The sequence below is a fragment of the Lepus europaeus genome, chromosome 12, assembly GCF_033115175.1.
Source record: "Lepus europaeus isolate LE1 chromosome 12, mLepTim1.pri, whole genome shotgun sequence".
Taxonomy (NCBI): domain Eukaryota; kingdom Metazoa; phylum Chordata; class Mammalia; order Lagomorpha; family Leporidae; genus Lepus; species Lepus europaeus.
This window is the reverse complement of record NC_084838.1, coordinates 36,099,476-36,127,179: the sequence shown is the minus strand read 5'-3', so window position 1 is coordinate 36,127,179 and position 27,704 is coordinate 36,099,476. Positions and strand designations below refer to the sequence as shown.

Genomic DNA, 27,704 nt, shown 5'->3' with positions numbered 1-27,704 from the left:
CCACATCAGTTGTCATCTAGGTTAGTATCTGTAGAAAGAAGTACTAATCTGGGCTATATCCTGGAGATAGTAGATTGGTTTATAGACGCAAAAGTAGCTGAGAAGGTTATTTTAGAACAACCGTTTGTGCAACTTTCTAGGCATACTGGAAATGCACTTTAAAGCACACGCAGGATGAACTTGTTTGAGCTGTTTGCTAAGACAACATATAAATAAATACCTCATTCTTAAAGGTCATTAGTCAGAAGCTGTCGACAGTGAGTTTAGGCTTTCCAAGAGTATGTGGTAGTTAAACAGTTAAAGTGTGTGACGTGAGCCTCAGGTTAAACCACCACTTGGAGAAAATTTCAACATTTAGCATTTACATTTAGTAGAGAGAAAATTGTTTCTGTTGCTACTGTTAGTATCTTTCAGTTTGCCATTTCAAGCCAATCTATTTAATAGGAGATTGAAATAAGAAAAATGACACATTGTTGACCTGAGCCTAATGAGTGAAGATAGGTGCTTATTTACAATGAAAGAGAAGTCATCAGTGTTGCTGGAGAAATGGGACTATTTCTGGCCAGACTACACTAGTCTTTAAGAACAGGTTATGGAGTAGGCATTTGGCATGGTGGTTAAGTCACCCCTTGGGATGCCAACATCCCATATCAGAGTGCCTGGATTTGAGTCCCTGCTCTGCTTCCAATCCTGCCCCCTGCTAATGCACACCCTGGGAGGCAGCAGATGATGGCTCAAGCACTTGGTCACTGCCACCCATGTGGGAGACCAGGATGGAGTTCCTGGCTCATGGAATTCATCCTGGCGCAATTCCAGCTGTTGCAGGCATTTGGGAAGTAAACCAGCAAATGAAAGATAGTGTCTCTGCCTTTCAAATAAGAGGGAAATAACGTTTAAAAAAGGCATTAAAGCTTTATGTCTGTGACTTCACATAGTAATCAAATGCCATTGTTACTTTAAGATTGTTTGTTTGGGAAATCTTGCATTCTACGATTCGTAAGATGAATAAACACGTTCTGAAGATCCAGAAAGAGCTAGAAGAAGCGAAAGAGAAACTCGCAAGGCAACACAAACGGGTAGGTCTTGGTTGACTCATAAATGCCTCAAGAAGGCCTACTAGAAATGCTGGAGGAATCAAGGTCCAGTGCCTTGATGGTAAAGCTGGTTTTTTTCTGAGGCCAAATTATGCAAAGCTGTTTACAGAAGCAGAGGGAGAAAGAAGCAGGTCGTTGTTGTGTGGTGAACTGTTTAGGAAGCCACAAATTTTACTTTTCCATAGTCCACCATTTCAGGGTCAGCTTCCTGCTCGTACTTCCCAAAAGGAGAGAAGGGATGAGAACACTTCTGAGAGTCTCTGTACTGGAGGGGAAAAGGGAGACTTGCCCTGTGCTGCGTGCAGGGATGAGGCAGTCAGTCCATGCTGACCAGCTACTTCCAGTAGTGAGACGTCAGTGTTTCGGTGAGCTGGCTGTGTTCTGTGGCTTAGCGGGACAGTGCTGGTATAATGACCAGATTTTCTAGCATTATAATAGCAGGGTAGGTTTTAAAAAGGTTTACTGCGTATGTGAACCTACAGGCAGTTTGAGTGCCGGTCTCTACATATGAATAAATATACTTGAATATACATACTCAGCTGTAAATCCACACTCAAAAACCTAAACAACTGCAAGGTGAACAGTGTCATTTCATTTTATAGATGCATAAATTGGAGCTCAGAGAAGTTAGTTTGATCAGGGTTACTCAGCTAGTAAGTGACAGCTGGAGCGAGGTTCTGACTCAGGTCTGCCCGACTGCAGAGACTCTGCGGTGTCGCACTGTTCTCCAGAAATGTGCCGTCCAGGAGTGGCCTTGGGGACTATTTAGTTAACACGAAACACAATTTAGAACTCGGTTCCCTGGCCAGACAGCCTGCATCTCCAGTGTTCAGTAGCCACATACAGCTACAGACAGCTCGGGTTCATTTAACATGTCCCCGGTTGCAGAACATTTGGCTGGGCACCAGTGCCCTTCGTGTTAGAAGGCATTGCCGTACCTAGGTGCCTAGAACATAGTGGGCTGATCTCAGACAAGTGCTGTCAGATCAAAGTGAATTCTTTGAAATCAGAAAAGGAGTCTGGTAAGTAAAAGACTCTGATAAAGCAGGCTCCTGTAAGAGTAGGGGAGGCCATCATCTTCTAGAGAGGGGTTAGCAGGGTTTTGAGGGTCAGTGATGTCTGCCTTTGCTGAAAGGACCTTGGTATGCGACATGCCTAGAACCAGGTTCTGGCTGCCACTTCCTATTAGGTGAATCTAACAGGAGAGTCCTAACCTCTCAGCCTGTTCCCTCCTCTATAAAGTATAAACTATACTTTGGTTTTGGTTTTTGTTAAGTTTTGTGGGGTTTGTTTCATTTTATATATATTTAGAAGGCAAAGAGATCTTTCATCTATTGGTTCACTCCACAAATGGCCCATATAGCCATCACTGGGCCAGGCCAAAGCCAGGAGCTCCTTCCAGGTCTCCCCCTGTGGGTACAGGAGCCCGAGGACTTGGGCTACCCTCCACTGCTTTCCAAGGCACATTAGTGGGGAGCTGGATTGGAAGTGGAGCAGCTGGGATATGAAGCAGGGCCCGTATGGGATGATGGAGTCAGGTGGTTGCTTACCTGCTGTGCCACAGAGCCAGCCCCAATTACACCTTGTTTGTAGAAACCTAAGCAGATGCTGCATAGCCCTCCAGGTGAGCTGGGAGGATGCATTGAGCCCATGCTTGCCTGCAAACTCTTGTAGCAGTCTGTTTGGAATTACTATGTTAGTCACAGCCGTTTCTACTTAGGACAAGGAAGAGCAGCCTGTGGCTTATGAGCTACAGAAGGGCCTGCCCAGCTTTTCCGTCTTGCCCTTTAGGGGCTGAAGGGTGAGCAGACTGCCTCCCTGTTGCCACTGTGCAGATGGTCAGATGGTGATGATGTTATAGCCAGCAGCCTGCACCATCATTGGACAGGAGCCACGACATTGCCCTGGCCTCAGCGAGCACCCATGGAACTTCTTGGAACAACAGCAGGACTCTGAGAACATGTCCTTAGGTAGCATTTGATCAAAGTAAGACCCTTCCCCTTGCTCATGGGGTTTTAATACACTGCAATCCTAAAAGCTGTTTTGTGTTCCTTTGCCTGCTGTAGCGGAGTGACGATGACGACAGAAGCAGTGACAGGAAAGATGGGGCCCTTGAGGAGCAAATAGAGAGACTACAGGAAAAAGTGGAATCTGCTCAGAGTGAACAAAAGAACCTCTTCCTCGTCATATTTCAGGTATCATGGCATGGGACATTGTACGTAAACGCAAACAATTCATTTCTTAGGTATAAAAAATTTTTTAAAAGATTTATTTGAAAGGCAGAGTTTACAGAAAGAAAGAGAGGTCTTCCACCTGCTGGTTTACTCCCCAAATGGCTGGAGCTGGGCCACTCCAAAGCCAGGAGCTTCCAAGTCTCCCACATGGGTGCAGGAACCCAAGCACTTGGGCCATCCTCCACTGCTTTCCCAGGCACATTAGCAGGGAGCTGGATCAGAAAATAGAGAAGCCAGGACTTGAACCAACACCCACATGGGATGCTAGTGCTACAGGCCAGGTCTTTAACCTGCTGTGCCACAGCACTGGCCCTTAAATATTTTTTTAATCACAAAAGTACATACTCATTTACAGAAGTTTTGAAATACAGAAGTTTATAAAAACAATAAACGTTCATTATGGGAGGTCCAACATGTCCCTCCAGCTGCTGTGCTGGTAACTTGTACTCTTGCATGAATGTTTCCCTGTGCTGTAAAAACAACTTGGAGTTGCTTTTGTTAAACACTTGCTGCATATTTCATGATTATTTCCTGTTGATTATGTAGATGATTCTTCCTGATAGTTTTGTACATAGACTTCTGTTAACATTTCTGATCATCTCCTTTAGAATAGATGCCAAGAAATACTGTTAGTAGCAAAAGCAATTTAGATATTAAAGGTCTTTATGTACTGCCAAAAAAATTGTACCAAGTCACATTACCACCATTCTTGATCGATGGTGTCTAATGAACTATGAAAGCTAGGAGCACATGTCCCGAAGACAGGTTGGAACAAGCAATCCGTTGAGGTCTCTGTCATGAATTTGTTTCTGGTGGATGATGCTCTAATACTTCAACCTCATGTTCCCTTTCCAGCGCTTTATCATGATCTTGACTGAACATTTAGTACGATGTGAGACTGATGGGACCAGTGTGTTAACGCCATGGTACAAGAACTGTATAGAAAGACTCCAGCAGATCTTCCTGCAGGTAAAGTCCTTACAGGTCTAGAGTACAGATAATCAGCAGTGCCCAGAAACCAGGCGAGCTCCCTACGGGCTCTGCAGTTGCAGGACAGGTAGCAGAGTGCACCAGCACTCGTGTTCCCTGACCTTTTAAAAAAAAAAAAAAATCGTTAAGTCTTTAAATAGAAATTCCCTTAAGAAAAAATGTTCATTTTATTTGAAACACAAAGATCTTCCATGTGCCCATTCATTCTCCAGTGCCCGCAACAGCCTGGGCGGGGCAATCTGAAATCGAGAGCCTAAAACTTAGTCCGGGTCTCCCACAGGGGCTGCAGTCTCTAAGCCATTACCCGCTGTTCTCCAGAGTGCACCTTAGCAGGAAGCTAGAATTAGAGCGGAGAGAGACATGAACTTCAGCACTCGGACCCAGGACGTGGGTGGCCCAAGCAGCATCTTAACTACTGTGCCAAACACCCACCCCATAGTTATTGTCCATTCTTTAAAAAAGCTGTCACAGCTCTTATTTCTACAGCAGTCTCCAAGTGTATTCAGGTATATATAGGCGCACGTAAAAGAAAATCTTTCATCTTCTGATGCTTTATCTTCTTAGGTCTATTGCTGTCTGCCTGGCTTTTAGAAGTTATGTCTTTAGGGTCAGCTGGGTTCTCCCCTGCTGTCTGCCTGGCTTTTAGAAGTTATGTCTTTAGGGTCAGCTGGGTTCTCCCCTGCTTAATCTGTGACAACAGGAGTAGTAGCAAGCAGGTGCTACTGCCACTCCTTGAATCAGGAACTGCCTTTACCTAGAAGCTGATAAAGAACTAGATTAAGTTGTTGAACACTCATGGGTCTAATTTCTCGCTGTATTTTCTTAATGTCGGGGCTTCTCAGTAGCCCAGTATTCCTATTGCATGATAGACTCTTTCCGACCTCTCCTTGCTGCAGTGTGTGTAGACTGCTGGGGAAATGTTCTACAGGATTGCGTCTGTGCTTTTTCCTGCCCTCAAGTCCCCTTTTTCGGTGTTTGCAGCATCACCAGATCATCCAGCAGTACATGGTGACCCTGGAGAACCTCCTCTTCACTGCTGAACTGGACCCTCATATCCTTGCTGTGTTCCAGCAGTTCTGTGCTCTGCAGGCCTAGTGGCCATTTTCTCCCATCAGGATTTTTTAAGTATCTTAAAATAATTTGTTTTTGCTGGTTTGAATGCTTCTTTCTTGTAGTATCCTTTCACCTCTTAAGGGAAACAAAAGGGGAGAGTGTGAGGAATATAAAAAGCAATTATTTCCTAATGACAATACTGTGGCGATGACTATGATGTGTTATATGTGACAGATACAACTTTTCTGTGATCAATTTGGTATTTTTTCCTCCTTAAGGCACCAAACAGATGTGAGGTATGTGAAATACTAGAGGTCAAGCTTACGTTGTAGCCTAGAGAACTGATGGGTTTATCACAAGGTAGTATAGCTTTTCACAGCTCTGGATAACCTAACCTGGCTGAAATAAAGCTAAAAATATGTTTTTTAAACCTTGGTTTTTCATGATTTTTCTCATCTAGAATTCTTTAAAGTTGGTGGTTTCTTACTCCACTTGAGATCTTGTTAGTATATAAAGTGCTGTTTAACAGAGCAGCTGTTCCAGAATTTGAACGTCAGTCACATGGGAACCTTTGAAGCTGTCAAGGAAGAGATGTCCTCAGTAGGCGATTCTGGGTTGGGACTCGTGGTCGTAGAGCATCTTTCTGCTGCGTGGCGCCTCTCAGAGGAAGTGTCTGAGGTCATGTGAGTTTCATGCTGAAGTGGAACTGAGTGGCCAAACTCCCTAGAACTCTATTTGAAATTAGATGTGAGTTTTGATTTGGGGGAGCCTGTTCCAAATGACTAGTTGCTAAGTCTATTTGGTGTTGAGACTTAAATGACTGTTTAAAGAATTTGCAGTTAGTGATACTGGTATTTTTTTTTTCAGCTTTAAGGATTTTTCCAAATTCTAATAAAGCCATCATAGTCTCTTGCAATTACTGTATATTTTAATAGACAATAGGAAATAATGATTCAGAAGACTCAAGCTGTATGGCAGCTTACTAGCAGAGAAAGGGCTAGAACCCAGGTTCTTGACCACATCTTGTTTATGTTGTTTCTCCTTCCCATTGCTTCAGCACCAGATGAAGGTGGTTCAGCCAGAGAATACCCACTGGCAGCTCTGGTAACTATTTGACTTTTGTAACCCTTTCCTAATGCATTGCAGAGTTTGAATCCACATTCTACATAAGTGTGTAGCTTCCGTTTTCTTTTCTTGATCTCCTCCTCATGCATAACAGTTGCTTCTAACAGCTGGGCAGTGATGTAACCCTCTTACCTGGCTGCTGGGTATACGGGAAAACTGAAGGAGGGATTGAACTTGGAAGAAATAAAGGTACATGAGCAAGCATCTCGCTACACATCATATGGTGCATTCAGTACTGTACAAACAGGCTTTTGTCATGTGAATGTAGAAAGATGAGGAAAGACCTTGCCAACCTGGATACAGTAGATGTGGCTGACAGGATTGTCTGCAATTGATGAAGGTGAACACACTGGGCTGCTGTAGTCGACCATGTTTAGACAAAAACAGGACCCTGGAGTAATGTGGCCCAGGTCCACACCCAGGACTCAGGGCTGTATGGGAACGTGCATCTACCTGAAAGCTTTGACGCAGCCTGATTCCAATGCCTGGGGTGACATGAGACTGTAGGTTCTCATTCTGTTCCCCTAGAAGTGCTGTTGGAAGCCTAAGCAGAGTGCTTGCCTGGCATTAGCGGAGTACAGAGTACATGTTAGCAGTACCTGCAGACTTTGATCCATGTGCCCATTTTAAACTGCCACTTGAAAAGGGCTCCCCAGACACTAGGGTCAAAGCTGACGCCTTCAACTCACTGTGCATGCCTCTTTTTCAGGACTTTTTCCAGCAGTGGCTCCCCATGTCTTGCACATAGAACTGGCACCATCTCTGGTTCCTGGGTTGAGAACATGGTGTGGGGAGCTGTGGCCTTTTTACTGCATCAGTCTGTGTTTGCCTCAGTCTCATTCTTCCTATTTGCTTCTCTGACCTACCACACCACTGAACTACCATCCTTGTTACTAGAAAAATTACTCCCAGCCCTGGTATTCTGTCTTCAGCCAGTCCAGTTGGACCCTGCCTAAAACGTGCACATAGGCCATAATATCCACTTACTACTCTGGCATAATTTATATGGTGTTTCCTTCATAAAGGCCTTATGTTTGGTAAATTCTGTACAGGACCAATCTGAACTTCCTTTATTTAAATACAAAAAAGTCACTGACCTAAAAATCACATTTTTTCGTATGTCAGTTCATGGCCGCACACAGTACAGCACTTCCGGTACATGTCGTCATCTATGTTTTCCTCAGGTCCATACTCGTGTTGGTGAGCAGTTGTTTCCCTTTTCCACACACTGCTTCTCACTGCTCGCCGCAGTTCTAGGATGGAAAAAAAAAAGTTTCTCGGTGACATTATTCAGCTGAGTCCAAGTGAATCCATCAGACTTTCAGCCATCTATGTATGTAGATGAGTGTTTAAATCATAGATGGTTTACTTTATAACCAATCAAGTAGTTGATAGCATTGCGACAAGCTTTAGATCTGAAAAAATCAGATCAACCTTGAAGTGATGTGAATTGAGAGATTCAGAAATGGGTGTGGGGACAGAGATGAACAGAAGTAGATCAGGTTGAGGAGTCAGTCACAGAACGGATGTGTCACTTTGGAAGCAACATGAAGAGTGAATCCATGGGGATAACTAAGAAAACAGTTCTTTAAGTTCTACATTTACAACTCGGGAGCTACTTCAGGAGGCAAGCTGAGCTTTGCTTGCAAGGAAACTAGAGAGCCGAGAACTCTGCCACTCCATGCTCATCTGTTTCCAACTTGAGGCCTGTGGCATTAGCACTTTCCTAAGTCTGTTATGACCTTGATTCTGTGGGATGGCAGCGCTACTGTAGAAAAGAACAACTGTGGCAAAGGACATCTAAAAATAAGGATCAATGAATATTCTGAAAATAACCATAGAGTTAGTATATTTTACTTCATTTTGTTTTGCAGGTAGGGAAACTGAACAAAGCTAGCAGTGTGAACCCAGATCATCTTACTCCAGTGTCTGGAGCTCTTTCCACTACATCCTGTGCAAGTCACATTACAGAGGAAAGAATGCTGTGAGAAGCCACCAAGGCAGCCCCATCTTACAGGTTCACACTGCACAATGCATAGCACTGACAGGAGGTGACAGGCTGCTGCCATCTCAGTCTCATGAATAAAAAAGCAACACCACTTACATTTCTGTGTTCCCCAATGATCCACCCAGCTAGTCCTGTCTCTTGCAATGGCGCTGGCTAAGGGTGTAACCTTTAATCATGTCACCCATAAAATCATACACCAAGAATCACGTTTTCTTAATCCATTCTAGATCTGTGAAGTAGTACTACTAGAATCTTCCTAGTTTCAGACTAAATATTGTGAAAATAAAAGCAAACATAGGGCTGTGTAGCAGGCACTGTTCCAAGCACTTTAAATGCATTTAACCATCACAAGCCTCCAAGGCAAGTACGACTGTCATCCCAGTTTTACATACGAAAAAACAAAAGCACAGAGTAGCTAAAAATTGCCCCCAAGGTCAAACAGCTAGTTGACAGCAAAAGTCCACTCCAGCTGGGGCCCACACTCCTAACCGCAGCGGTGTGCTGCCTCTCCATACCGCCGCCACGGAAAGCGCCTTCTCCGAGGATTCTCCTGCTGCAGTGCGTGCCTGCCCTCCTAAAGGCCTCCCCACCATCCGAAGGGGAAATCACACTACTCCAACCCGAATCCTCAGTCCCCGCTCAAGTTCTGAAGGACGCGGACTTCTCTAGGTCTATCTAGAATGCCCTTTTATTGCACTTTAGGGTGTTTTACAAATACGTGAGATGCTCAGTTCCTTCTGGTTTCAGGTAACAGGAGAAGAGCTTTTCTGTTTACCAATCCGTGCTTTTCTTGGTTCTGAAAAAAGGTATGCTACCACTTTCCTTTATTTCCCCACTGGGAAAAGCCCTGAAGATCTGACTGCTACTTAAGCATGCCAAGCTACCTTCTCTGCCTATTTTGAGTATTACATGTACTTAGAGAAGTAAGAAGGAAAAGTTAATACTAAACCAGAAATCCTATTTCCTAGCAATAATTGAACTTAAGGTTTTACACTGACTGCTTTCTTACAGCTAGTCTGTCCAGCTACAGTATTTTAAAAAACATCTTCTGGCCGGCACCGTGGCTTAACAGGCTAATCCTCCGCCTTGCGGCGCCGGCACACCGGGTTCTAGTCCCGGTTGGGGCGCCGGATTCTATCCCAGTCGCCCCTCTTCCAGGCCAGCTCTCTGCTATGGCCCGGGAGTGCAGTGGAGGATGGCCCAAGTCCTTGGGCCCTGCACCCACATGGGAGACCAGGAGAAGCACCTGGCTCCTGACTTCGGATCAGCGAGATGCGCCACCGCAGCGGCCATTGGAGGGTGAACCAACGGCAAAAAGGAAGACCTTTCTCTGTCTCTCTCACTATCCACTCTGCCTGGCAAAAAAAAATTTTAAAAATAAATAAAAAATTAAAAAAATAAAAAAACATCTTCTGTATTTACTAGACTTTACTGGAAAAACTTCTGCCACAAAGGAAGAAAGATCTGAAATCCTTGGGACCAGGAATGTGTGCATGTACGTAATGAAGTATCTTGGCTGGGCTCCAAGTCTAAACACAAGATGCACTTACATTTCATGTACACTTTGTACTGTATTCTTAGTATACCTGCATTTTGGCTGCAAGCCATCTGTCCATGAGGTCAGGCACAATTTTTCATCTGGCATCCCACACTGGTGCTCACAAAATTTCAAATGTTCAGACTTGGGATGCTTGATCTAATAAATGTTAGGCTTGTCATCTTACCTGTCCATCCCTTTCTGAACAGCCTCATGCTGGAGCCAGCAAATGGACAAAGCAGGCCTCCGTAACAGGGTGGAGAAAGCCCAACAAGGGGAGGGCGGGCTCCCTCCAGAGGTCAGCTACACATGGGCTTCAGGTCACTAGAGGACAGAATGGCAGCCACCTTTCGAACGGTCAGAAACTTGAAGGGGGAAAATTGGGGTGAACCTTAAAATTTTAGAGCAGGAAGTATCAGTACAAATTGGGGTTTTTAAGGTGTATGTGTGTATATGGAAGCAGATACAGAACTGTACCCGTGTTTTACACTAGAAGGCAGTAAGACGGATGGTGGCTTGTTGACCTAAGATTCCCACTGAACCAAATGAAATAATCTGAGCACAAAAACAGTTCTTGGCAGCCATGTTACTGAAGACTCGTCTGGGAAGAACTACCAACTGACGAATGCTCAGTCTAGGAGGGAGTAAGGGGAACTGGCTTATTTGTGGGTCCTAACAATTTCTTATCAAATTAAAATTACCACCACCGTTGAGGGCAGATGGACACTGTGTGAGCCCCTGAGGAAGGCACACCACATACAGTCCCCGGACTGAGGCACACAGACTCCAAGTGAGAAACACTGTTCCTAAGAAGACAGGGCGGGAAGGGGACTCAAGAACAGTGTCATACGAGGGCTAAGGCAATGCAGAATAAAGGCGTTTAAGGCCAGTAGCTGATTCTGCACTGTTCCATGAAGGAAACACTGGAAAGCACGTGACTGGACTGACTCACAAGGCTAGAATGGATGACAGACTAAGTGCTACGTCTACTAACATTAATAAGGCTTTGGCTATCTTAAAAGAATATTAGGAAATCTACTGTATTTAGGGTTAAAGGGCTGTGATGGAAACCCACTTTCAAATAGTTCAGAAAAAATGTTTAAAGAGCACACCAGAGACTGCAAACAGCACAGCGTGCTGGCAGGTCACTCCGGGTGAGGGTACAGGGTTGGTTCTTTATACTGTTAAGAACTTGAACAAAAACAGCTAGCTTGAGGGGGATTCCACTAGCCAAACCTGGGGAATTCAAGCATCAAAATGAATAATGAACTGTCATACATTTACCTGAGACGAAGACTCCATGAGATTTTGTCTGCAAAGTGGAGGAAAAGAAAGGCTCTTTCCAAAAGAAGCCAAATACTAATTACAGAAGGGATGGCAGAAATAGAAATGTCCCCATTTATGTATCCACCACAGCATACACTAAAGAAGACTCATCGTACACTAAAACCACCGAGTAGATGGGAGGAAGGATACTCACCCTGGCTCATAGTTGTTATTTCCTGCAGAGGGAAAAGGGTACTTTTGTAATGCAGAAATTGGGCAGACAACACTTCGCTCAAGCAGAACTGACGTGGCAGTAATGAGTTGTGTTCTGAAGCACACGGGTGATTAAGGTTTACAGCACTTGGAAGAAATAAGGAGATGGAAATGCTAATTATGCTGATTAAGTAAAAACATCGTACAACTGTGGGTCAATAAAAAAGGAACTGGTACCATGTCTTTCCAAATGTGGTATGTTTTGACAGGATCACCCAGCACTCCAAAAGTAGTCAACCTGAATCTAATCACGAGGATCCAAGCTGCTGGCAAATCTAAAGTGGAGAGAGAGAGACTATACAGCAGCTGGCCAGGAGATTTCAAAAACATCAGTCCTGTGGGAGAAAGGCTGAGGGACTAGACAGAGGCTGTCAGTCAGGGTGGGGTTTGGTGAAGCATGAAGGTGCCATTGGGACGCCACAGCCGGGATCGGTGCCGGGGTTCCAGCCCCAGGTCACATTGCAGTTAATGCACTGCCTGGGAGGCCCTGGTAAGAATTCCGCTGCGGAGACCAGATGGCGTTCCTGGTCCCTGCCTGGGGCTGCTGCAGGCACTGGGGGAGCACTCAAGGCTGTCGTCAATGTGTAGCCTCCTCCCGTGGGCCCTGGAACCAACACCTAGTAAGCTACAGATGGCACTGTACAGATTTATGCTTGATTTAGCACTTAGTGTTGCTAAGTTTGAGTGTGAGCATTTTTTTAGTTATGGAGAATTGCCATTATTTTTAGGAGAAAATATACTAAAAGTATGGAAATCACAGCGTGTGCAAGTAACTTGTGAGTGCTTCAGCAAAATTGTGTAAGATGGAAATAACTGGCCAAATGCCAACAGGTGGTGTATGGAAAAACCTCTTAAGAGTTCCTAGGGCTGTCCCATTACTTCATGTAAAGACAACTTAGAGAACAGGTCTGCTGCAGAGTGACCTGAGGCAGCGGCAGCACCATGGGCGCACCCGGAGGAGATGCGGGAACCCCAGGCAGGAGCACACAGCCTAAGCGACACCGAAAGTCCAACTGAGGCTGGAGGGCAACGGAGAGGCTTTCCATGTCCCCTTGGCCTTGAGTTTCAGACCCACACGGCTGCTAAGGACAACCTGTCCTGGACATTTGTGAACGTGTTCTCGGTCACCAGCCTTGTACTGGTGCCTTCCGTGATTCCTTACGTTTGTGACTCACTGTAGCTTATCATTTAGTTCCGTCAAAGAGGCAGTCTGCGAGCAAAGAAACCCATGCTGCTTATGCGGTAAACTTGGTACAAGAACTAGCAGAGGGAGACCAGATACGTCTGAATACTTGACAGGAGAGAACCTTGGTAACTGAAGAAGGAAATTACAGAAGACAAAGGAACATGCGAAGCTGTAATAGCATGTGTTCTCCATAAACTAAAGCAGAGTGGCAGAACTGTGTCCCACAAACTCAGAGCAGTCCTAAACAGTCATTAATACAAACCACAGGCCCAGGATGTACAGGGAACACAAACTCAGACGATCAGGTTGTTTGGCAAGAAGCGGCATACTAAGGAAAACGTGTAACTAAGGAAAAGCCTTGTCTCCACTTTCATTGTGAAAGAAGGCCTGTAAACCCAAGACACACTGTTGGACCACCTGAAAATCCTCATCCAGTATCCAGGCCAGCCAAACTGAGCACATCAACCCCATCATTTCTACTTGGCTCTGAGAAATCTCAAACCTGAGCTGGTCACAGACCCCTCGTCCTGACACTCCAGTGGTGGTGTACATTAAGATCCATTCTGAAGCTACTGAGCAGATCACGTTCTGAAAGCCTTTATGTCAGCTGCTTGGTGCATCAGATCAGAAGACCAAGAGGAACTAGGGTCCAGCTTCTTTTCCACTAAGAACCTTTACACTCGCTGCTCTTCCTCTGGGCTGAGCCTCCCGAGTAAACGTCACATAGGCTCCTTGTTCCTAATCTCCGCTGTGGCTCCTCCCCGCCACAAGCATATCCAGCAACCTCAGAAGTCAACCAGCAGGCGGCAGCACACGGACCCCTGCACACTGCACACCAGGACACCAGGAACGTGGCGGGTCACAGAACTCAGACCTAGGTCTTCACACACACACAACATTCTTGTAGACACCTGGGAAATAACACCATGCGTGGGATCACGCACAGGCCTTGGTTTTCCTGATTAGCAGCAGCAACTTACTATAGTGATTTTTCAAAAGCGAATTATCTAACTTTCTACTTCTTTCAATTAAAACTGTGCAACTCTTGAAAAAGTTCTGTTCATGTTAATATGTTTAAATATATATGTTTATCGTGGTAGGAAAAACATGAAACAAATATCACTGATTCGGTCAAACAGAATTTAGTTAGAGTTACATGACATCTTGACCAACTAGAGTTAATGGCTAAGAAAAAATGGCAGCTAGCCCTCATCTTTAAATATTCCATCACTGTGCAGGTCCACGCCTCTAGGTCATACTTACTCTTTCTTCTTACATTGTTGTCTATACCAAAGTGGTTTAAGGAGGCAGCAGGGAGGGAAGAGGCGAGGCGGCTCCAGGTGGCTGGGTTAACAGACCCTCAGTGGCGGCTGTGGCCATGCCCTCCTCCTCCACATCCCTAAGGTGCCTGGGCAGTGCTTTATCCTTCAGGCTCTCCTTGCAGTTGAGAGGAAGGACTAGTGTGGAGCACTGAAAAGATTAAAGAAAGGAGCCAGATTTTAAACAGGTCTTTCCGAACCCTCTCAATCAGTCCTTATTGGGATCTTAGAAGACTGTGGCACAACACTGACACATTTGGGGACAATTCTCTGAAGAAATGCTCTTACACAGCACACTTGCCCACAGGAGGCTTGGCTCCACCGCCGTAAACTGCTTGGTATGTAACCACACTTCTGCAGAGATGTACATAACTTCATAAGTGTCTATAGTGCTTCCATTTTTATTAAAAAAGTTAAAGGGCCTATACCTAGAACAGAATTGGAAGAACAGACGTTAAATGTGACATTGTCTGAGAGTAGGGTCTTGGGATAGGAGTTCTTTGTAGTTTTCTGACTTTTCTGCACTGTACTGGATTCATCTAGTGATGAAAAGGGCGAAACACTTTTAAGAGGCTTTTAAGGCTTTTAAGACATCTGAGTTATCCAGTTCACCCTCCAAAGCCTCTTCTAGGGTCCTGAAAACAAGCAGGACATGTCACGGCTAGGACACGTTGAAGTGGATCGATTTAGTATATAGACATAACCCAGTATGTACAGGAAATACGTACTAACTCTCCACCTCTTAGGCTGTGCTGGGACGCTACCTAATTACAGCACTGAGAAATCCGTTGCCTGGGTCAGGAGCAGAAGGGCCCTGTGCTCCTGCAGTACCACACTGGTCAGCAGCACCAGGGCTCCCCTGACAAACTGGGATTCAGCCTTTATGTCAGCACTGCCTGGCACTTGGTAAATGCTGGACAGACTGAGGGATGGACAGACTCACAGACACATACACACATTATCGGATGCCTGGATATATGAGTAGAGACAGAGGGGCAGAGGGGCCAGGAGATGGATGGCTGCCTGCAGAGACAGGTGCACAGGTAGAGGGAGGACTACAGAGGACAACTTGCAGTAAGAAAGCCTGGCTCCAGTTCTGCCGATCACCGCCTCTGCCAAGTCACTCCCGCCACGCTCCGGGTCTTTTAGTCATGCGTAAAGTGAAAGGGGGGGCAGGGGTTGGCACAACAGTTAAGATCTCACTTGGAGTCTGCAGCCCAGCTCATGGTTCCCGGCTTCAGGTGCCACCCACGCTTCTGATTCCAGCTTCCTGCTGATGAGTACCCAGGGAGGCAGGGCTGATGGCTCAAGTCCTCGATCCCTGCCACCCACGTGGGGGACCCAGATGGAGTTCCCAGCTCCTGGCTGGGGCCTAGCCTGGCCAGCCTTGGGTATTGTGGGCATTTGGGAAGTGAACCAGTAGACAGAAGGTCTCTGTCTCATTGCCCTTTAAGTAAAATGAAAAAAGATTAAGAGAAAAGAGAACTGGCTGGAACATTTAAAAAGATGTGATTAGACTCACTGACATCCTGAGCTCCTTCTGAAGCTGCCAGATGAGACAACTAAGACGTAGGCCACATCTCTTCTGTTTTCCCAAGGACGAAGCATTGGTACTTGTTTTCTCTAACACTGCTGACCATACTTAAGATTTAATTGATGCCAAGTCCTTGCCCAGGTATACCATCCTCCACCTTAACACTGTTCCTATTTAAAAACATAGTTCACTTTAAGATGATGGCTTACGGCCGGCGCCGTGGCTCACTTATCTAATCCTCCGCCTGCGGCACCAACATCCCATACGGGCATCGGGTTCTAGTCCCAGTTGCTCCTCTTCCAGTCCAGCTCTCTGCTATGGAGGGCAGTGGAGGATGGCCCAAGTGCTTGGGCACCTGCACCTGCATGGTAGACCAGGAAGAAGCATCTGGCTCCTGGCTTCGGATCGGCGTAGCACAGGCCATAGTAGCCATTTGGGGAGTGAACCAACGGAAGAAAGACCCTTCTCTCTGTCTCTCTCACTGTCTGTAACTCTATCAAATAATAAAAAAAAAATGATGATGGCTTACGACTTTTTAAAAATGCAGTAACGTGGCCAGCGCTGTGGCGTAGCAGGGAAAGCCTCCACCTGCAGTGCTGGCATCCCACATGGGCATGGCTTCAAGTCCTTGGCTGCTCCACTTCTGATCCAGCTCCCTGCTAATGTGCCTGGGAAAGCAGCAGAGACGGCTGAAGTGCTTGAGCCCGTGAACCCATGTGGGAGACCTGGATAAAGCTCCCAGCTCCCAGCTTCAGCCTAGCCAGGCCCCCGCTGTTGCAGCCATATGGGGAGCAAACCAATGGATGGAATATCTCCGTCTGCCCCTAACTCTGCCTTTCAAGATGAAAAGAAAAGCAAGAAATGCAGCACTGTGCGGTGTGGACGAGTCTGAGGGACAACTTTAAGTCATTTCAGCTATGAGAAACCACGTTCCCATCTCCTGGCGACACTGTATCTTTAAACAGGAAGAAGCAACAGAGTTTTTTTTTTTTGTTTTTTTTTTTTTTAACAGAGTTGCAAAAACAATCCTTGGTGACATAAAATGGAGCCACTCACCTCTGACTTTTTTATCAAACTTCTTCTGTTTCATTTTTTCCCGGTTTTCCTGTCGAACTTCCTTGGCTGCTTCCAGAGCATCCTGACTGCCCCAAACTTCAAGAGACCTCTTCACAACCTGCGACACAGAACCCGCACGTGAGCCAGCTGCCCGGCAGGCCTGCAGAGCCGGCAGAGCCCGAGCCACTGAAGAAAGGCAGCAGGGCGATCTGAACCGGTGCCCGCTGCAGTGAGTGCAGGCGGCGCTCGAGGCCAGCCAGCAGCGCCACACTCCGACTGCATGGCCACCAGGAGTCAGCAGGCGTGGTCGGTGGGCTTGCTGCATTGTGGCAGGCTCAGCAAAGGAAGTGTGTGTTGACAATGAGCCAGGTCGGCCCTCCAAAAACGCCCAGCCACGGGAAATACAAGTTACTGCCCCTCGTCTGGGTCGGCAGCTGTTTCTGTCCACTTACTCACTTTGCATCCACAGAACACCTAAAAGTTCATCCTAGTTATAAACCTCTGGATTACGTTCCTTGTCTCTTTAGAATACTTGTTACATTTTAAGGGAATAATTTACATACCAACATGGTCCAAATGTTAAGGGGACCAAAGTACCAATCAGTGTAGCCAGTCTCAGCTCTTCTTAATAAAGTTATATACCTCACAAGGTAGAGGACATCACACTGTCCACAACTTAGCGTCCCTGAAAATGCAACATCAGTGTACTTAATGTGTGGGACTCTCACAACTCCGAATCAGAAGTGGCTCTGAAGAGCTGGACTCTGAACCTGCAGGAGTTTAGGAATCCTAAGGGAGACGTCTGCACCTGCCGCTCCCTTTTTATGTAGGCACAAGTCTGTGACTTACGACAAAAACCACGATGCCCTTTTCCTTACAAATCCTGATGACACTGGCTCAGTAAGTGTGAAACAAAAGCACCAAGGACCAGAAAGCCTGGGTCAGTTTAATTAGTAATTTTTTAAAAAATAATGGTTAGTCTAATTGATAGTTAATGAAATTTAGTGTATGTTTTGCTTCACAACATGCCTTTGTAATCTTATCTAAAGATAGAGGATATTCCAATTCAAACTGTTCCAAAGTAGTGCCTTCCAGTAATTTAATGGGACAAAAAGAACACTGTGATGTGTGCCACGTGTGACAGGCCAGGAGGCAGCTTGTGTCCCCGGGCACCTGCCTAGGCTGGAGCAGCCTGGAGAGGAGCTGTCCCAGCACCTGGAGCCGCTCTGCTGGGAAAGGAGGGAGGCAGACCTGGGCCCCTGCCCTGAGAGTGGAGAGGAGGGTCTTCAGAACATTCGTGAAGAATGTCCAGTATGAAAAATGAATGCACGTGTCAAACCTTTGTGCGCCCAAATAGCCTTCCCTGTGAATTCCATTTCCCCATTGACTTTCTCAAGTCCTCTTGCACTAAACTCACAGACACTAGCAGCATTCCAGATGGGCAGAGTGGAATCTCGGCATTTGTGAAATTCCTGGGATTCTTTTTTTTTTTTTTTTTTTTTTAAGATTTCTTCTTTCTAGGGTGGGGGGATGAGGGGAACAAGGGCTGACTCCAATTCCAAACTCTTTCCAAGTTGTACCACTCACAGTATCACCTAACAGCAACACATCTGCCCCAAGGTGTCATGCCAAAAAGCAAAATTAGAAAACCATCCCTGAATCTGTGACTATACATGAAAGGGACCCTGACCCATATGCAAAACAAAGAAAAATAATCTTTTTACTGCCTGAGCAGAAACCAGTTAGAACCAGGTCATGGCTAAGCCACCACCTGACCCAGAAGTAAAGTTAAGCAGCAGAACTTCACGGGGACCTGCAGCTTTAAGTAGAGTTTCATGTCACCCCACTGCGAATGATGAGGATTCTTCTTCACGATAAATTTAAGAGCTGGCTCTCTTTTTTCCAAATCGCAGTCTTTCAGAAGGTATTCTTGTTTTGCTTCTGTTTTGGTTATAAGCTTGTGTTTATCGTCAGCATCTCTGAAAACAGATTAAGTTAGTATATAAATGAGTTATTTTTAATAAACTAAGTTTTCAAACAGTCCAGTATCTGCATGCCCAAAGGGACACACACTGCTTCCTGCAACTCTCTCAGTCACCCGAGCAGCCTAAGGAATCCAAGAGAAACAGTTTCTTTGACTTCTGGGAAGTCCCCTCAGCAGCACTCAGACCATTCACAATTTAAGGCTTCTTTAAAGTCCTCTTATTCCATAAAGCATTTGAAAGGATTTCTAAGGGTAGCACAAATGGGCTCAGAGATTCAATGGAAAGAAAACAAAGTTGGGGCCGGCACTGTGGCGTAGTAGGCTAAGCCACCACCTGCGGTAGGTACAGCATCCCATGTGGGTGCCAGTTCGAGTCCCAACTGCTCTGCTTCTGATCCAGCTCTCTGCTATGGCCCAGGAAAGCAGCAGAAGATGGCCCAAGTCCTTGGGCCCCTGCACCCACATGAGAGACCCAGAGGAAGCTCCTGGCTTTGGATGGGCCGAGCTCTGGCCATTGTGGACAACTGGGGAGTGAACCAGTGGATGGAGGACCTCTCTCTGCCTCTGCCTCTCTGTAATTGCCTTTCAAATAAATTAATAAATCTTAAAATTACTTAAAGCACAAAGTCAAGCTGGGCAAGAAACCAGAAACACACAGGCAAGGTCCCACTGCTGAGCTTCCAACTGGCACAGACCTCCTCCAAACCAAGCCAACAGTGGAGACACTGGTCCCACTCCCTGGTTATCCACCCACCTGCCAGGTGCCAGGCACACAGCACAGGGTAAAGACCGCCTGTGTGAACAATGCTACACTCTGGTCAGGAGAAGGCAGGCTATAAATGAGTATCAGAACAGCAGGCGAAAGTGCTGTAAGGAACACAGAGGTTAGGGAAGGTGCAGGGATTTGCACACAGGCTGCGTAGTCAGAAAAGGCCACCAGTGAGACTCTAGAAAACACTCCTAGCAGAGGGAAGCACCTGCAGGGGCTCTAGGGTGGGGGCCTGCTTTGCCCCTGGAGCTCAGAGTGCAAACCAGAGCACTTCCAGGGGTGGAGGACACGACGTCATGCCAGGGCCCTGTGAGTCACGGGGAAGCCACTTCCATGCTAAAGGAGATTAGAAACCATTTTTTAAAAGGTTAGGGCAAAACAGCCCAGGGAGAGGACACCAGGGGTGCAAGGGTGGGGCAGGTGGTGGGCGGAGTCCAGTCAGAACACTCCTGCAGTGGCCCTGGCGACATGACAGTGGCCTACACTAAAGTAGTGGTGAGATGGGACAGAAGGCAACAGATTCAGGAATGGTTTGAACATGGAGCCCAGTGGGTTTGGAATTAAACAGGGACAGCAGAGACACAGCCAGTGAATGAAGTTGGTCTTTACTGTAATGGTAAACACTGAAAAGCAAGTACGTGTCACAGAAGGGAGAACTCAAAGGTCTTATCTAGAAGGTTCTATCACAAAACCCCAGGACTTGAAATTGGATGCATAAGCTAAGGGAGAGGGCATGCAGACTACCTGGCTCCGACTACAATCTTCAAGGATCTTAATGGAAACAGAATGGACAGCTTCATTCCTAATTACTTTTAACACAGAAGTGGTTTTTTCCAGACTACTCAACAACCTTCTTTAAACTGATAGAACAGTTGTTTTATTTATGGGAATTTATGTGGCGCATCACTCAAAACTACAGTGGTCTCTTAGGATTTTTTTTTTCTTTTCATATGAAAGGCAGAGAGACAAAACAGTCCACTTGCTGGTTCACTCCCCAAATGCCCCCAACTGCCAGGGCTGGGCCAGGTGAAGCCAGGAGCCCCGAAGTCATTCCAGGTCACCCCCTGTGGGTGGCAGGGGCCCAAGGACTTGAGGCATCAACTCCGCCTCCCAGGGTGCAGATTAGCAAGAAATGAATCCGAAGCAGAGGGCCAGGACCCGGATGTGGGGTACGGGTGTTCCAGGCAGCACTTTAACCACCACGCCAAATGCCCACACCCACCCCACAGTGGTCTTCAAGGAGTGACAACGGTGCTGTGAGCCTGCAACACCAGGGCAATGGGAAATGGGCTTCGAGCTGATGACACCAACTGGAGAGCCAGAGCATCCCCAGCCACGTGCATGGTCACGTGGGCAGGGACAGCAGCTCCCCTTCTCTCTCCCACGGCTTCCACTAACAAGCCAGCGACAGCTTCCATTGCTGCGGGAGGGACTCAGAGGGGCGCTCCTCCGGCAGGGGAGGGTGGACCTAGGACTGGTCAAGGAAGAAAACCAAAGTGGGACAGCACTGACCCAGAGCTCTCAAAAAGGCATTGGGGTGGAGGAGGCTTTGTTAAGACAAACCTCGGGAGGCTGCTCCAGGCAGCTGCTCCGAGCCCCAGCTGCCCCACTTCCAATCCACTCCCTGCTAATGCGACTGGGAGAACAGAGAAGATGGCCCAAGTGCTTGAAGCCCTGCTACCCATGTGGGAGACCCAGATGCAGTGCTGGACTCCTGGCCTCGGCCTGGCCCAGCCCTGGCCACTGGGGCCATTTGGGGAGTCAATCAGTGGATGGAAGATCTCTGTCACTCCTCTCGCCACCTGTCACTTTGCCATTCGAATAACACGCTGTAGGTACAACAATGGAAACCACTAGGAAGGCCCAGTGAGACTCCAGGACAGGGACTTCAGTGAGAGAGACAGCAACGCAGGATCTGGGGGAGTTAACAGCAGAGACGGGCGAGTCCTGTGCGGGGGATTCTTTGGTGATACAAAAGGGATGCAGGCTAGGCGAGAAAGCACGACAGCGGTGCCTGTCCTCATCTGCTCAGTGCAAAAGGTGAATGGGAAAAGGGGTTCTGAGGGCCTTTGCATTAAAGGCACCGGCACATAACGCTGGGACACAGACAGACAAGGGCTCGGAACCCGCGCAGAGAGAGATGGGGAAGGCTCCGCAGACCCGGAGGCGGCCTTCCTATGGGACGGGGCTACCGCAGCGCGCACAGGCTGCCTGTGTATTGGGCAAATGGAAGCCTCAGATTCTGGGACACTCCCAGGAGAAAAACCACAATTACTCCGAGAGCATCAGCCCCTCCCCCAGAAGAAAAGCGATCGTTTTGCCCCAGGCTTACGGGCACACATTCAACTCCCACAGTGAAGACCCCAGCTGACGTAAGATACGGACCTGCAGTTATCACAGGTGGCCAAATCAAAGTGGCTCATGAGGTACGAGTCCATAAACTCCTTCCCACACTCTTCACATATGGCATAGTCAAACTCCAGGACCGGCCCTGGGCACAGGAAGGGGAATCAGTATCCTTCTGTTCCGACAACAACAATGCAGTTTCCTCTAGTAGTTTCCCATTGTGTATCTTTATTGCTGACACAGTGCATTTAAGGCAAAGACGAAATAAAACCTTAACTATGTAATGAGGCCCTCAACAACTGCTGAGCCCCAGCCGTGAGCACAGCATCTGCGGTGGTGGTGTCGCACCGCTGCGGTAAGCAATCACCCAGGCCATGGCTTCAGACACAAACCGATCAGCTCCGCAGGCCTGCCAGCTGCGTGTGGGCGGGGCTGCTTCTGCAGGGGACCCCCCACCCCCCACCCCGCGTCCCTGGACTCAAGGCAACAGCAGCTTCTCACATCCCAGCGCCAGCTCGCTCCCGACACGCGCATCCTCTGCCGGTCCTTTCAAGGGCTCCATGGGGACACGGGGCCCACACAGACAATCTCATGGCCTTTGACTTTACTCCCACCCGCACAGTGCCTTCTACATTCACAGGCTGACGAGGGCAGGAACAACGGCATGGGCACCATTATTCCACCTGCTATGGTGTATGTGGCTAAAACACAAGGGGGGCGAGGGATCCGCCTACAGACTGGGGAGACAGAGCACCAACGTATAACACGGTCAAGGGCAGTGCTAGCAGGGGCAGGCATCTGGCACAGCAGTTAAAATGCCACCTGGGGAAACCCAGAGCACCTGGTTCAAGTTCTGGCTCCTCCACTTCCAATCCCGCCTCCTGCTAATGCTCACCCTTGGGTTGGCAGCAGACAACGGCTCAAGTACTTGGGTCCCTGCCACCCACAAGGGAGACCTGGATTGAGTTCCAGGCCCCTGGCTTTGGCCTCGTCCAGCCCTGGCTATCAGACATTCTGGGAGTAAACCAGCAAGCAGACAGGTCTCTCTTTGGCTGCCTCTCTGCTTTTCAAATAAAATGAAAATAAATTTTTTTAAAAAATTTTAATGAACAAGGCAACAGTAGAAGACACTACATAATTCATTCCCTAATAGAAAAAAATGTATTTATTTGAGGGCAGCAGGACACACACCCACAGGGCGGGGGACCACTGGTTCACTCCCCAAATGCCTGCAATAGCTGGGGCTGGGCCAGGCCGAGGTCAGGGGCCAGAACTCCATCCAGGTCTCCCACAAGGCTGGCAAGGACCCAACTAACTGCACCATCACCTGCTGCCTCCCAGGGTGCACATTAGCAGGAGGCTGGATTAGAAGCAGGGTAGCCAGGACTCAATCAGATACTCCCATAGGGGACGCAGGTGTCCCAGGCAGTACCTTAATCCCTTAACAAACACCTGGCCCAATGAGACCATTTTTCTCTCCCTCCACTCCAGCCCCTACCAACAGGGGAAACAGCCTCCTCTCGATCTCAACTACTGGATTATAAACTCCTGAGGGGACACTGATGAGGGTGCTTGAAAAATTTGTGAAAAGTAGAATTACAAATTTATTTTGATGCAAAAAAAAAAAAAAAAAAACAGAAATCCATGCAGTTTTTCCACACCGTGCACTTTCCATGAACTTTCTGATAAACCTTTACATGCATGAGTCTAGAGAATTTTTGCACCAAATTTATCCTTTCATTTCATTTTCCATGAGTTTTTTGAAGTACCCTTGCAAGACAGTTTCAAAACTTCCTTTTGGCCCCCTTCTTCTGGGTACTATACATCTGTCTGTATCCCTCGTAGAATATGACACTCAAACATAAATATTTTAGGCCGGCGCCATGGCTTAACAGGCTAATCCTCCGCCTTGCAGTGCCGGCACACCGGGTTCTAGTCCCGGTCAGGGCGCCAGATTCTATCCCGGTTGCCCCTCTTCCAGGCCAGCTCTCTGCTATGGCCCAGGAAGGCAGTGGAGGATGGCCCAAGTGCTTGGGCCCTGCACCCACATGGGAGACCAGGAGAAGCACCTGGCTCCTGGCTTCAGATCAGCACAATGCGTTGGCCGCAGCGGCCATTGGAGGGTGAACCAACGGCAAAAAGGAAGACCTTTCTCTCTGTCTCTCTCACTGTCCACTCTGCCTCTCAAAAAAAAAAAAAAAACCATAAATATTTTAATCCTTTTACTCTCGACTTCTGAAAACAATAGTTTACACACACAAAACAGGGCTACCTCGGGCCGGTGCCGTGGCTCACTTGGCTAATCCTGCGCCTGCAGTGCCGGCACCCTGGGTTCTAGTCCCGGTCTGGGCGCTGGATTCTGTCCCGGTTGCTCCTCTTCCAGTCCAGCTCTCTGCTGTGACCTGGAAGTGCAGTGGAGGATTGCCCAAGTGCTTGGGCCCCTGCACCCGCGTGGGAGACCAGAAGGAAGTACCCAGCTCCTGGCTTTGGATTGACACAGCGCCGGCTGTGGCGGCCATTAGGGGGGTGAACCAACGGAGGGAAGACCTTTCTGTCTGTCTCTCTGTCTCTCTAACTGCCTGTCAAAAAAAAAAAAAAAAAAAGAACAGGGCTACCCCCTACCTCGGTGAATGCACGTTTCTGTTGCCAGACACAAAGCCTGGAATAGGTTTTTAAGCCATTCTATTATACTGTTGGCTGTCAAACTTACACTCAAATCACATGTTTTTAATCTTGTTCAGAATGTGAGGGTGCCCTGACTCTGGGGGTGTGCTTAGGTGTAAGTGATTTACCCAGCATCAACTTTACATAAGAGGTAACATTCTTTATGCCACTCCTCATTTATACTTTGTAAGCTGCTTTTTTTTTTTAAATAGCAATAAAAGAATGTCCTAAATTTTATCTCTTGGGTTCTAGCCCCTCTTTCAGACTAGCAGAAGCATTTTGAGTATTTATAAGTCAACATTTTGCCTGTGCGTCCCTAATGTAAAACAGACAGCATTAACCTCAAGCACAAAAACACAAGAGAAATAATCATTTCCACACACATGGATGTTTGATCTTTCTCTAATCCACTGACAAACTTTACCACGGTTAATCTGCTCACTGATCAAATCAGTCTGGTGTTGCCTGACATCGACTTGCGAAGAATTAGACATGTGATTCGAAATAAGCAAGCTAGGCACTTATTTTCTGAAAAACGCCTCACCTGGTTGATGAACAATGTTCCCTACTTTATGCTCCTCTTCTTCCTCTTCCAGAATGAAGCCTCCCCCTGTGTCAATTATTCTGGGGGCTTTCACATTAGCCACACCTACGAAAAGTAAGAGAGGCCAACAAATGAACTCGGTGAGCCAATCCTGTCCCTTGTGCATAAACACGAACTTTGCTTAAACAGATCAACAAGGACAAAGATGTCCACTCTCAGCGCTATTTCCATCCTCCTGGAAGGTGAGCGAAAGCACGCATTCAGCGAGGGAAGGAAGAGAAGGGGACGGAGGGAGCTGGAGGGCTGAGGCTTTCTGGAAAACTGACCCACTCGAGAAAGGGCTGGGGGTTAACTGGGATCACGCTTGTGCTGGGAGCCTCAGACAAAGGAGAGAGATGCAAGACTAAGTCTCCCAGCCCCAGAGGCAGGTGCTGGAGGGCTGAGGCACGGAGCAAACGAGGAAGGCTGTGGGAGCACCCAGGTGACGTAAAAGTGCTCCACTAGGGAGGGCAATGCAAAACTCTGCAAGTGTGTTAAACAGGAAATAAAGGAGGTATGGGCTAGACAGACGGGCACATACAGGCAGAAACACACACACACACACTGGCAGGCCACGCAGCACCCACAAAACAGGATATGATGTACAATCAGACATGGAGAAGGCGGGACTGGCTCCAGAAGCCAGGGGACATAATGTGGATACCACCCCTAAGAGCAAGGCCAACAAATACAGCATTGACAGATGCATGACAGACAGATACAAGCAGCCAAAGGCCGTCCCAAAAAGGGGGCAGAGGAAACCCAGTTTCCACGAGGGTAACTTCCCAAGGCCTGAGAGACGTCCAGGCTAGGAGAGGCGCTGGGGGACGAGGCCTCGGCGCCCCGCCCCGGGGTTCCGGTCCTGATTAGCTAACGCACTTGAACCTGGACAACCCCCTTCCCTTCCCTGGTCTCTTGCTTTCCTGCCCTTCTCCCTTTCCGGGTTGGCTGTGACAAGCTAGATCACGTGGCAAAAGTGGGGCGCTGCAGGTGCTCCCGGTAGCCCCGGAGGGCGGCGGCCGCCGCAGGTGCGCGCCTTCATGGGCCCCGGGAAGGAGCCGCACCTGGAGGCGGGTGCAGGCTCGCAGGCCTCAAAGCTTTAGACAGGGCCCGGCCCGGGGAGCAGAGGGGGAAGACGTGGGAGAGCCGAGGCGCCGGCGGGAGCCGCGAGCTGGCCGGGGAGTCAGGAGGCTGGGGCCCTACCGCGGAATCGCCCGGGTCTGCACAGGTCACGGCGATGGCACCGTGTCCGGGCCGCGCGAGCCTGTCGCGGGCGGTCAGGGAGAGCGGAAGGAAGGGACCAGACCTCCGGTAGCCGCGCCCGTCGTCGCCGGGTAGGGCCGGGCCGCCAGCCGGGCCTGGCGCAGCATAAGCGCCCGCTGCCGCTTCCGCTCGATGCTCGCCCGCACCGAAGCAGGCAGCTCCGCGGGTTGTTCGGAAGTCGCCGTCGCCGGCTCCGGCGAAGAGCCCTCCGCGGCCGCCATTGTCGGTCTACTCGGAGGACCGCGGCACCGACCTGGCGCAGGCGCACTGTGCGCCCAAGCGTGCCCCTGGCTCCGCCTTTGCGCCGCTCCCCGGCCCGGGGGGCGTGGACTGAGGGGGCGGGGCAGAGGCCGGGGGCGGGGCAGAGAGGCCGGGGGCGGGGCTTGAGCCTGCGAGGAGGCCGTATTTGCAACCTGCTCCGTGCTCAAGTCATTCTTCACGGGCAGGTGCGCGTGGTTTTGCTTACTGCTTCATTACGTAGGCTCTGTGGTCAGACTTGGGTCAAGTCCTGGCTGTGACACAGCCCCTTTGACCGTGGGCATATTCTGCAGTGGTACATGGGAAGGTGGGCGAGGGAGAGAGAGGGGAACAGCTGGTATTAGCAGTAGTCGTTAGTAGACGAACCAATCACAGGTAGCAATAGGTGATTGACTTGGCTTTAATTTGGACACGTGGCGAGGGGGGCAGAGACTTAGATCCGCCTTGAGAAGACCTGCGTTCGAAGCCTCACCTGCTGTGTGGCCTCAGGCAGGTGCACCTGGGAATGATGCTGGTGTTCCCGAGGCGGGCTGTCTCTTCCATTGGCTCAGTGCGGAAGGGCTGCTGCCGGGTTTGGATCCAGGTGTTACAACCAAACTCAAAGAAACGGTGTGTGCTATTCCAAAAACGTATGGTTTTTCTTTATTACAAAGAAAAAGCCAGAAAATGTTAAATTTTAGTGACAACATTTGTCAGGTAGGACTCGTTGTTTTTTTTTTTTTAAGACCAGGCTGACCCAAGTTTCCCACTAATATTTAATGGCTAAAGTTTAAACTGCACAATCCAGTGTGACCTTGTGTCAAGCACATACTAGCGGAGATCACCGGGCTGACCTGGAGAGAGGAATCCCAAGCCCTCCCCATTCTCCTGACCTGCACATCCTTCTTCCTAGCTGTTGATCTTACCCAGGTGAAGAAAATCTCAAGATCCATGACACCCACAACACTCCCAATAAAAGAAAAAAAGATAAATTGAGCTACCCCAAAATTAAAAACTTTTGTACATCAAAGAACCATATCAAAGTGAAAAAAAATCCCACAGAATGAGAGAAAGTATTTGCAAATCAGCTATCTGAGAAGGGCCTAGTATCCACAATATATAAAGGACTGTTTGAACTCACCAACAAAAAGACAACCCACCTTGAAAATGAGCAAAAGACCTA

General features: G+C 48.1%; 2 protein-coding genes across 13 annotated transcripts in view; one reads left to right on the top strand and one right to left on the bottom strand.

Moving 5' to 3' along the window:
• Window positions 1–5,801, top strand: part of NCBP1 (nuclear cap binding protein subunit 1) — a 43,371-nt gene extending 37,570 nt beyond the window's left edge. For both annotated transcript variants that reach the window (XM_062207903.1, XM_062207904.1), the window contains 4 exons: window positions 962–1,076; window positions 3,161–3,289; window positions 4,184–4,297; window positions 5,300–5,801. In XM_062207903.1, coding sequence (XP_062063887.1) covers window positions 962–1,076; window positions 3,161–3,289; window positions 4,184–4,297; window positions 5,300–5,413 — 472 coding nt within the window. In that variant the 3' untranslated portion in view covers window positions 5,414–5,801. The remainder of the gene's footprint in view (window positions 1–961; window positions 1,077–3,160; window positions 3,290–4,183; window positions 4,298–5,299) is intronic.
• Window positions 960–26,524, bottom strand: XPA (XPA, DNA damage recognition and repair factor). 11 transcript variants are annotated; one of them, XR_009867609.1, is made up of 9 exons: window positions 26,328–26,524; window positions 24,983–25,087; window positions 21,814–21,919; window positions 18,489–18,654; window positions 16,676–16,793; window positions 11,758–11,855; window positions 11,522–11,667; window positions 10,229–10,365; window positions 7,663–7,749 (listed from the first exon to the last, which is right to left on the bottom strand). XR_009867609.1 is itself a non-coding variant. In XM_062207908.1 (7 exons), the coding sequence occupies exons 1-6, from the start codon at window positions 26,503–26,505 to the stop codon at window positions 7,601–7,603; spliced, it is 822 nt and encodes a 273-aa protein (XP_062063892.1). In that variant the 5' UTR covers window positions 26,506–26,524; the 3' UTR covers window positions 960–5,506; window positions 7,594–7,600. The 11 variants fall into 11 exon arrangements, 6 of the variants coding, with proteins under 6 accessions (XP_062063892.1, XP_062063893.1, XP_062063894.1 ...); XR_009867607.1 differs by lacking the exons at window positions 10,229–10,365; window positions 11,522–11,667; window positions 11,758–11,855 and adding exons at window positions 960–5,506; window positions 6,376–7,265 and having other exon boundaries at window positions 7,594–7,749; XR_009867608.1 differs by lacking the exon at window positions 10,229–10,365 and having other exon boundaries at window positions 7,660–7,749.
• Between the last annotated feature and the right edge of the window lie 1,180 nt (window positions 26,525–27,704).